The 10,374-nt window shown below is 34.5% G+C and overlaps 1 protein-coding gene across 1 annotated transcript; it reads right to left on the bottom strand.

The window, feature by feature from the left end:
* Positions 1–4,903: 4,903 nt before the first annotated feature.
* On the bottom strand, positions 4,904–5,739 carry LOC116123598 (aspartyl protease UND-like). The gene is given in 3 exon segments (XM_031409347.1): positions 4,904–5,022; positions 5,141–5,396; positions 5,398–5,739. Coding segments are annotated over 3 exon segments (717 nt in total).
* Between the last annotated feature and the right edge of the window lie 4,635 nt (positions 5,740–10,374).

Genomic DNA, 10,374 nt, shown 5'->3' on the forward strand with positions numbered 1-10,374 from the left:
GAAGGGGTATATATACAGATTTTGTACAAAGGAAAGAGCGAAAATGAAGGGATTACAATTAAGATTGAAATACAACTCTAATATTCTTGCGATTGAGCATTGAGACTGTGCCAAGATTGCTGCCAATCTGATCCTTTTTGAGATATCGAGATCTAAAGTTATCTGTTAGTTGGTTGAACAACTGTAGGAATTGGTTGCGATTGGCTTGTGCTAGGTCGAGTTACAACTCGATGAGCTTATGTTGGGTCAGACAATCGATTGAGTCGAACTGATTCTGGATTGAGCTATGACCTTGCAATCCTTCGAGCTTGATGGAAAAATCACACAACACATAGAAGCTAACAAATTAGCCAGGAAGCAAAAATAGTTCAAAATGCATGAAGGAAGAACTTCTGAGTGAAGGTGAAAAAATTAATTTAACTGCTAATAAGAAAAATATCATATGCTTGACAATGATCAAAAATATTTCTCATTATTTTATTTGGGCCTACGAAAATTAATTTAATTGATTTGCATGCTGTTTACTCAACTTGATCAACAAGACTAATGGTCCTTTAATTAGAAAATTAGTTTATACTTATTAACTAAGACATATCATCTCTTGGTATCTGATTTATCATCTTTTATATAATCATTCAAGACGTTCATTTTTAAGAATACTAGTCCTGCCAGTAAGGAATAAAGAAATAATCTTTGCCTTGTTAAAGAGTAAATCTTTTTATGATTAAGATGTAGATAATTGAAATATTTTTTTGCGTGAATTTAGATATTTAACTCTAGAAGCTTAAATAGAAGGCACAATATCCAACAAAAATAATTGATATAGAGAATCTTTATTGGTCCCTTATATGATGATAATGTTTTGTTTTCATTGAATCTTTGGATTTGGTTTAGGATAGTTTTTAAAAAAATAATGAAAAAATTATAAATCGTTGTATAACTTAAAGTGCTTAAAGAAATTGATGTACCATATGCTTCATACTCAAATTCATAATAAATTTATCAAAATTCGGATATGCAATGTATAATACTCTAATTTAACGACTTTAAGACTAAGCCCGATATGATAATTTACTAAATTATTGATAACATATCATTTCTATCAAACAAAATGAGGGGGGAAAAAAAAAGGAAGAGAGTTGAGAATCTAATTTATCCTCTGGGAAAAGAATATTCATGTTGTTCATTACTATAAGAAACATTGATCCTATTTTGTAAAAGGAATAAAGAATAATGTTTGTCTTATTATAGATCTTTTTATGATCAAGATATGGGGAACAATTTTTGTTTATCAATTAGAATAAAAACTTTCCTGATAATGGAAAAATACTTTTGTAATCAATGAATTGATATTCTCACAACCAGTAATATCGATGAATGTCTAGTGAAAATTATAACTACATATGTGATAATAATGATCACAATTAGAAGCTCAATAATACTTGTATAACCTTTTTATTGGTAGTATTGACAAGAAGCAAAAGTGGTGTCGTTTTTACTCTGTTTCTGTCCCCATATTTAGCTCACCAAAGGCACCAAAGAACTTCTATCTCTTCACATCATTCAGCATCAAAGTGTTGTCACCTTTACATTACTATTCTTGCTTCTTCTCAAATGTATAAAACGTGTGACTCTCTGTTAGTTAGTTAGTTAATGAAAGAAAGAAGAGAAGTTGTATTTGTCTTTCTCAATTCTCTCTAAGATTCTTGACTTCTCCTCCAAAGTCTTTCATGGTATCAGAGCCAAAGACTAGCGTCAATGGTGAATTCTTCATCCTCCAATACTTGGAACAACAATCTGAACAAAGTGATGCAGAACACTTCAGCCACTTACTCTTCAGCATTTCCGTCCAGTCTTCGAGTGGTTACTCCCAAGCTCACACGTGATAATTACTGTGATAATTATCGGTTTTGAAAGTCACAAATTCTTTCTGCAGTAGGTGCTCACGATCTTGATGATCACTTAACAGGTTGTATCCCCTATCCTAAACCTTTAATTTTGTCAAAACCTGAAATTCTTGTTGAAGAAAATGTAGTTAGGTCAACATTTGAACCAAAATTGAATGAATCTGGTACTATAGAATGCATTAATCCAACTTATCTAGCTTGGAAACGTACTGATAAATTCCTTGTTACACGGTTGTTGGCCTCCATTTCTGAATGTATGTTTAGTTTGGTATCTAAGTGTCAAACTTCCACTGATATTTGGTTCAGTCTTAAAAATGAATTTTTAAGTGACTCAAAGGCTAGAGCTCTGCACCTTAAACAGTTGTTACAGAACACACATAAAAGGAACTTGTCTATCTGTGATTACTTTAAGAAGATGAAAGGTATTGCAGAAAGCCTAAACTCTAGTGGTCAAAATGTCTCTGATGAAGATTTGCTTCAGCATATTCTTAATGGTTTAGGTCCAGAATTTGACGTTGTTGTAGTAAATTTGACATCTATAGTAGAATCCAAGTTTGATTTTGTTACAATCCAAGAGGCATAATATCTACTGCAAAATATGAAATGCGAATTAAGAAATTTAATTCTGTTGATTTTTCAAAAAGTTCAATTCATCTTGCTGCAATCAGTAACCCTAATAGTTCACCAACTCTGCATAATGGGTCAAATATTGCATCCCATGCTGGTAGTGCTTCTCAACCTATACCGACACCAGTTGTAAATCTAATGCCAACTACTCAAATGCATCAGAACTATGTCCCACCCTATCCACCTCTTGCCTCCTTTTTACCTTCCACTACTTTTGTTTCACATGGACAGACGTATCAAGTATGTGGAAAAATAGGACACACAGCTATTTAATGTTATCACCAGTATAATTCCACTTACAATGGAGTTTCTCCACAGTCTGGATCTTCTGGTGGTATTGTCTTCAACAATGGACAGTCAAATTATTTTCTTGACAACAACTCTTTTGGACATGGGAGAAGACTTGATTCTACTTATTCTAGCCATCAACATTTGTCCTCTGATCACTTCTACTCTGGTAATCAAGCACAACCAGGACCAACGTTTATGAATTCCTCAAATTGATTTTCTACTTCACAAGATTTCTCTAGAGGGCAGCAACCTGTTGCTTCAGTTCCAAACACTGATAATTTAGCTTTCAAAGTTCTTAGTCAGCAACCTACTTCATCCAGTCAGGTTTATTTTGCTGCACCTCAACTACCAAATATTGCCCCTTCCATTGCCAACTATACTACACCACAGGATCCAGCAGGGTATATGGACTGTGGAGCCACTGACCATGTCACTTCGGATGTAAATCATATGCGCAGCAGCAGGACTTATGAAGGAGCTGAGCAATTGCAAGTTGGCAATGGTGAGTTCTTGAACATTTCACACATAGGATTTACCTCTTTACCTAGTTCTTTGTAGTCCAAGTCTCTTTATCTTAAGAATGTATTATGTGTTCCAAATATAACCAAAAATCTACTTAGTATTTCAAAGTTTACCAAAGACAATAATGTTGTGGTAGAATTTCACTCTGATTGTTGTGTGGTTAAGGACAAGGTTACCAGCACAGTTATTCTACAGGGAGAGCTTAAGGGAGGACTATATCAACTGAAACTTGATTCTATTAGTCTACCCCATTCCACTGCTCAATCAATTTTGGCTAGAATTCAATCTTTTGTGTCTTCCTTACATTCCACACAAAGTCAAGGCTGTCCTGACTCTTCTATAAATAACCAAGTCTCATTATCTATTACTAATAAATTGCAGCACTCTAAAACATCCTAAGACTTTCAATTTTAATTGTAATGCATATTGTAATAAACCTGAAAATTCTGCATCGATTAAATCTAATTGTAATTCATCTTTACATATTGATTGCTTGAAGTCTGATTGTATCACCCCTTTATCACAATGTACTGATTTTGCTATTTACAATAAAAGTACTGCTTGTAATAAAAATCCTAACGTAACTGCACCTTTTTCTCTAAATATTTGTGATAATTTGTCTTTGAAACATGATGCACCTTCTACTACTGGTATCACTTCATCTGCATCAGCATTAACACAACCTGATTTCATTCCTGCATCTACATCTGCACCAGCATTACCACCTGGTTTAAATTCTGCATCTGCATCTATAACACCTATCTCTTCCACTTCACAACCTAGACTTACATCTGCATTTGCCCTTACATCTGCACCAACATCAACACAACCTGATTTAATTCCTGCATCTACATCTACACCAGCATTACCACCTGGTTTAAATTCTGCATCTGCATGTACAACACCTATCTCTTCCATCTCACAGCTTGAACTTACACCTGCCTTTGCATCTATATTAGTATCTAACTTAAAACATTTTCATGCATCTGCCCTTGCCATGAACCTTCCAAACACTACAACAATATACACATATAGCTACGAAAAGAAAAACTGTAGCAAATACATATTTACAGCTAGAAAAGTCAATATTTGTAGCTAATTGAAATAATTTTAGTGATAAGAATTTCTCCCTCGAAGCTAATATTCATCTATTGCTTTAACTTATTAAAATTGTGGCAATAGCTATTCGTTTAGCTACAATGTATTAGCTATGGTAAAACATTGTAGCTAATTAATGTATTTAGCTATAAATATTTCATTTACATGGCATATAGTATCATTATTTGCTATGAGTTTTAACTATATAGCTATTATTTGTGCATTAGCTATAAAATATTGAGATTTGTAGCTAATTAATGTATTTAGCTATAAACATTTTATGTACGTGNAAACACGTTAAATTCATAAGAAAAATATTAGGAAGCGATTTTCATGAATAAATTCATAAATTCTTTAATTGTCTCAATATACTTCAATTTAATCACAAATGGGGTATTTTTATCACCAAAATAGAGTCACTTTCATGACTCTAACAAATATTATCTCTATTAATATAGTTAATTTTCAAGAAGATCACAATCAATTCTCAGAAAATACAACTTATCCCCCACAACATCAAAAGCTGCGTTATGAAATTGTTGAGCTTGAAGTCCTATCACATTCAAGTTGTGGAAGCCTTCATTATGTTTTTCACTTAGACCAAAAGCCAAGCAAAACATTGAAATATTTCTCTGTATATATATACTCCACTCACCCAAAACTAAATTAGCCCCATTAGCAAAATGTAATGTGACCACTGGAAATCCTTGAAGATCCATAGTAGCACAATTGCCATTTCTGTACTGTTCGAGACTTTGTGACTGAGAACCCTTCGAGGTGATGCTCGATTTCTTCCTGAAGAATTTGATATGCCTTTGTGACTAACCAAGTCTCTGTAGTACTAGAGTCGATTGTTACTTGACTTTCATCACTATCATTCTTGAATGTATTACGGTCTATATCAAGCATTTTGTCATCAACACTAATCCCTTTAAGAGTAACATAATATATACAACCCTTTATTGAAATTGAGAGGGGTTGAATCGCCTTCAAGTACAATATCGTCGCCTAATATTAATTTGTTATGGCTATATTCTAGATTAGATATATTGCCAATGCAATACGAAAATCTAAAGCCAAATTTATTAGAAATATATATGGTAGGTGTTTGACTAGCAAGTCCAAACCGTCCTACTGGTCGTCCATGGTCACCATGAATTTTGTGGCTTGTACTACAACCAAAGATTAAATCTTTCACTATGGTTATGCCCTCGTCTGATGTCTCAAATGTGAATTGCTCAGTGTCAAATGTTCCATTTGAGTTGGTATCATCTACATATGAAATTCGGTACATGCACTTATTTTTATAGTGCAAATGTTGCAGACATCGTAACGACAAGGATAATCGGCGTATGTGGAAGAATGGGAAGGATCATAAGATTGTAGGACTCAAGACTGATCGAATTAGAGTAAATTAGATTCCTAAGTTTCTAATTCAGCAAGAACACAAACAATCATATATGAGTAATCAAAAGAGCATAAAAGAAAACTGATAAAGTAACACACAGAGTTATAGTGGTTCAGTAATCAATTGATTACCTACATCCACTCTTCAAGGCAGTAGAGATTATTACCAATGCAATAGGAAACTTTTAAACCAAATCTATGAAGAAAAGACAAGGCTCGTTTTCGACTACCAAGTCCAAAAATTCCATTGAGTACTTAAGTATCTTCCACTCCATATATAACATGTTGATCACCAACACCTCCGACGACTCCATCCATAATCAGACACTTCATAATGAATTTCTTATTCACCGTCTCTATTGTTATGGTTGCATCAAAAAACCACATCACTTATAGTAATATTGGCCTCATCTATATTCTCAAATGTGAATTGCTCAATGGCAAGTTGTCCATTGGACTGTCCTTGCATGTTGATTCTATAAATGCATCAATTACTATAGTCGCAAAAGCTGTAGACAACTTGGCCACATGGAACTTCAGAATATTTGGAAGAGATGTAGGGGTTGTAATTTGGTTTATAATATATTCCGCGTATATTTGTCATATAAGGCTCGTAAGTAACCCATGTAGATGTGGAACGGGAGGCTCACCAATAGTGAAATTTACAAAAAATCCTTTCTAGAAAAAGTTGTAAATTAGCTCGAGCTTCTTGAGTTTCAGAAGGATTTAAAATGTGTTTCGAACAATCTTGATTGGTGTGATTAGTGTTGTGTGACATGAAATCTTGGTGGAGAAGTTCGAACACCAATTGTTTAGGTTTCATGGTGGTGGTGTTGTTAATAATTGCGATTAAAGTGAAATGAGTACTTGAGAGAGTAATGAGTAAACAAATGATTATGGTAAGTGGAATTGCCATATCAATGAATTCTTGGTATGATATTTGCTTCTTAGGATCGTATAAGAAGATCACTTTATGAAGATTTCAGCTCAATTTATAGAGATTAGTTCTATTAGTTAAAGAAAGTTAGTTCTTAATTGGTTAGTTCATGCCTTGGTCAATTTAAACAAAATTAGTTATTAAACTCTTAGTTCATGGTTAGTATAAAGAAATTATATGTTAGTTGTTAATTAGTTCATGCTCAGTATAAAGAAATTATATGTTAGTATTGGCAGTATTGACAAGAAGCAAAAGTTGTGCCGTTTTTACTAGTTTTTTGTCATCGTTGTTAGCTCACCAAAGGCACCAAAGAACTGTTGTCTCTTCACATCATTCAGCATCAAAGTGCCGTCACCTTTACATTACTATTCATGCTTCTTCTCAAATATATAAAACATGTGACTCTCTATTCGTTAGTTAGTTAATGAAAGAAAGAAGAAAAATTTTATTTGTCTTTCTCAATTCTCTCTAAGATTCTTGACTTCTCCTCCAAAGTCTTTCATGGTATCAGGGTAACGTCAATGGCGAATTCTTCATTCTCCAATACTTCGAACAACAATCTGAACAAAGTGATGCAGAACACTTCAGTCACTTACTCTTCAACATTTCCATCCAGTCTTCAAGTGGTTACTCTCAAGCTCACACGCGATAATTACCGCGATAATTATCAGTTTTGGAAGTCACAAATTCTTTCTGCAATAGGTGTTCACGATCTTGATGGTCACTTAATAGGTTATATCCCCTGTCCTGAACCTTTAATTTCGTTAGAATATGAAATTCTAGTTGAAGAAAATGTAGTTAGGTCAACATCTGAACCAAAATTGAATGAATCTGGTACTACAGAATGCATTAATCCAACTTATCTAGCTTGGAAATGTACTGATAAATTCCTTGTTACATGGTTGTTGGCCTCTATTTCTGAATGTATGTTTAGTTCGGTATCTAAGTGTCAAACTTCCACTGATATTTGGTTTGCACTTGAAAATGAATTTTTAAGTGACTCAAAGGCTAGAGCTCTACACCTTAAACATTTATTACAAAACACTCATGAAGGGAACTTGTCTATCTGTGATAACTTTAAGAAGATGAAAGGTATTGCAGAAAGCCTAAACTCTAGTGGTCAAAATGTCTCTGATGAAGATTTGCTTCAGCATATTCTTGATGGTTTAGGACCAAAATTTGACACTGTTGTTGTAAATTTGACATCTAGAGTAGAATCCAAGTTTGAGTCTGTTACAATCCAAGAGGCACAATATCTACTGCAAAAATATGAAATGCGAATTGAGAAATTTAATTCTGTTGATTTCTCAAATAGTTCAGTTCATCTTGCTGCAATGAGTAACTCTAATAGTTCACCAACTCTGCACAATGGGTCAAATATTGTATCCCATGCTGGTAGTGCTTCTCAACCTATACTGGCACCAGCTATAAATCTCATGCCAACTACTCAAGTGCATCAGAACTATGTCCCACTTTATCCACCTCCTGCCTCCTTTTTACCTTCCACTGGTTTTGTTTCACATGGACAGACGTATCAGCCTTCCCATGCTAGACAGCTTGAATCACAATTCAATAATTATAGACCACTAGTGTTTAATAGCTACATCAGAGGTCGTGGCAGAGGGAATGCTAAAGGGAGACCTATTTGTCAAGTAAGTGGGAAAATAGGACACACAGCTATTCAGTGTTATCACTGATATAATTCCACTTACAATGGAGTTTCTCCACAGTCTGGATCTTCTGGTAGTGTTGTCTTCAACAATGGACAGTCAGATTCTTTTCCTGACAACAACTCTTTTGGACATGGGAGAAGACTTGATTCTACTTTTCCTCGCAATTCACAGATACAAAATTTGTCCTCTAATCGCTTCTATTCTGGTAATCAATCACAACCAGGACTAACGTTTGTGAATTCCTCTAATCGATTTTCTTCTTCACAAGATTTCTCTAAAGGACAGAAACCTGTTGCTCCAGTCCCTAACACTAATAATTCAACTTTCAAGGTTCCTAGTCAGCAACCTACTTCATCCAGTCAAGTTTATTTTGTTGCACCTCATCTGCCAAATATTGCCTCTTTCACTGCCAACTATACTACACCGTAGGATCTAGAATGGTATATGGACTCTAGAGCCACTGACCATGTCAGTTCGGATGTAAATCACATGCACAGCAACAGGATTTATGAAGGAGCTGAGCAATTGCAAGTAGGAAATGGTGAGTTCTTGAACATTTCACACATAGGATTTACCTCTTTACCTAGTTCTTTGCAGTCCAAGGCTCTTTATCTTAAGAATGTATTATGTGTTCCAAATATAACCAAAAATCTACTTAGTATTTCAAAGTTTACCAAAGACAATAATGTTATGGTAGAATTTCACTCTGATTGTTGTGTGGTTAAGGACAAGGTTACCAACACAATTTTTCTGCAGGGAGAGCTTAAGGTGGGACTTTATCAACTGAACCTTGCTTCTGTCAGTCTACCCTATTCTACTGCTCAATCTGTTTTGACTGACGTTCAATCTTATGTGTCTTCCTTACATTCCACACAAAGTAAAGGTTGTCCTGACTCTTCTATAAATAACCAAGTCTCATTAGCTACTACTAATAAATTGCAGAACTCTAAACATCCTAAGCCTTTCAATTTTAACTGTAATGCATATTGTAATAAACCTGAATATTCTGCACCTTTCAAACCTGATTGTAATTCATCTTTGCATGCTGCCTGTTTGAAGTCTGATTGTATCATCCCTTTATCATAATGTACTGATTTTCCTACTTGCAATAAAAGTGCTGCTTGTAATAAAAATCCTAATGTAACTGCACCTTGTTCTCTAAATAATTTTGATAATTTGTCCTTGACACATGATGCACCTACTACTATTGATATCACTTCATCTGCATTTGCCCTTACATCTGCACCAACATTAACACAACCTGGTTTAATTCCTACATCTACATCTGCACCAACATTACCACCTGGTTTAAATTCTGCATCTACATCTACAACACCCATCTCTTCCACCTCACAGCCTGAACTTACACTTGCCTATGCATCTACATTAGTATCTAACTTAAAACCTTCTCATGCATCTGCACTTGCCATGAACCTTCAAAATCATACACATGTTAGCAAAAATTTGTTTTGGCATCAAAGGTTAGGTCATCCAAACTTTAAAGTGTTTACTAAAATCATCACTCACCTTAACAATGATCATTCAGCAAAGGCAAAAACTCCATCCTCTTTATCCTTTTGTGATGTCTGTCAGTTAGGAAAATTGCACAAAAATAGTTTCCCTTATTCTTCTTCTAGAGCCATTGAACCTTTAGCTCTAACCCATAGTGATCTTTGGGGTCCTGCTCCAATTCTTTCTGTTGAAGGATATAGATATTACATTCAATTTGTCAACGATTTTAGTCGATTTACATGGCTTTTTCCCTTAAGAACAAAGGTTGAAACTCAATCTATTTTCATCAAATTTCATCATTTAGTTGAAAGGCAGTTTGGTTACAAGCTTAAATGCTTGCAATCCGACCAAGGTGGTGAGTATAAGAGTCTTATTCCATATCTTGAACAAAATGGCATCA

The sequence above is a fragment of the Pistacia vera genome, unplaced genomic scaffold (assembly GCF_008641045.1).
Source record: "Pistacia vera cultivar Batoury unplaced genomic scaffold, PisVer_v2 Contig103, whole genome shotgun sequence".
Taxonomy (NCBI): Eukaryota; Viridiplantae; Streptophyta; class Magnoliopsida; order Sapindales; family Anacardiaceae; genus Pistacia; species Pistacia vera.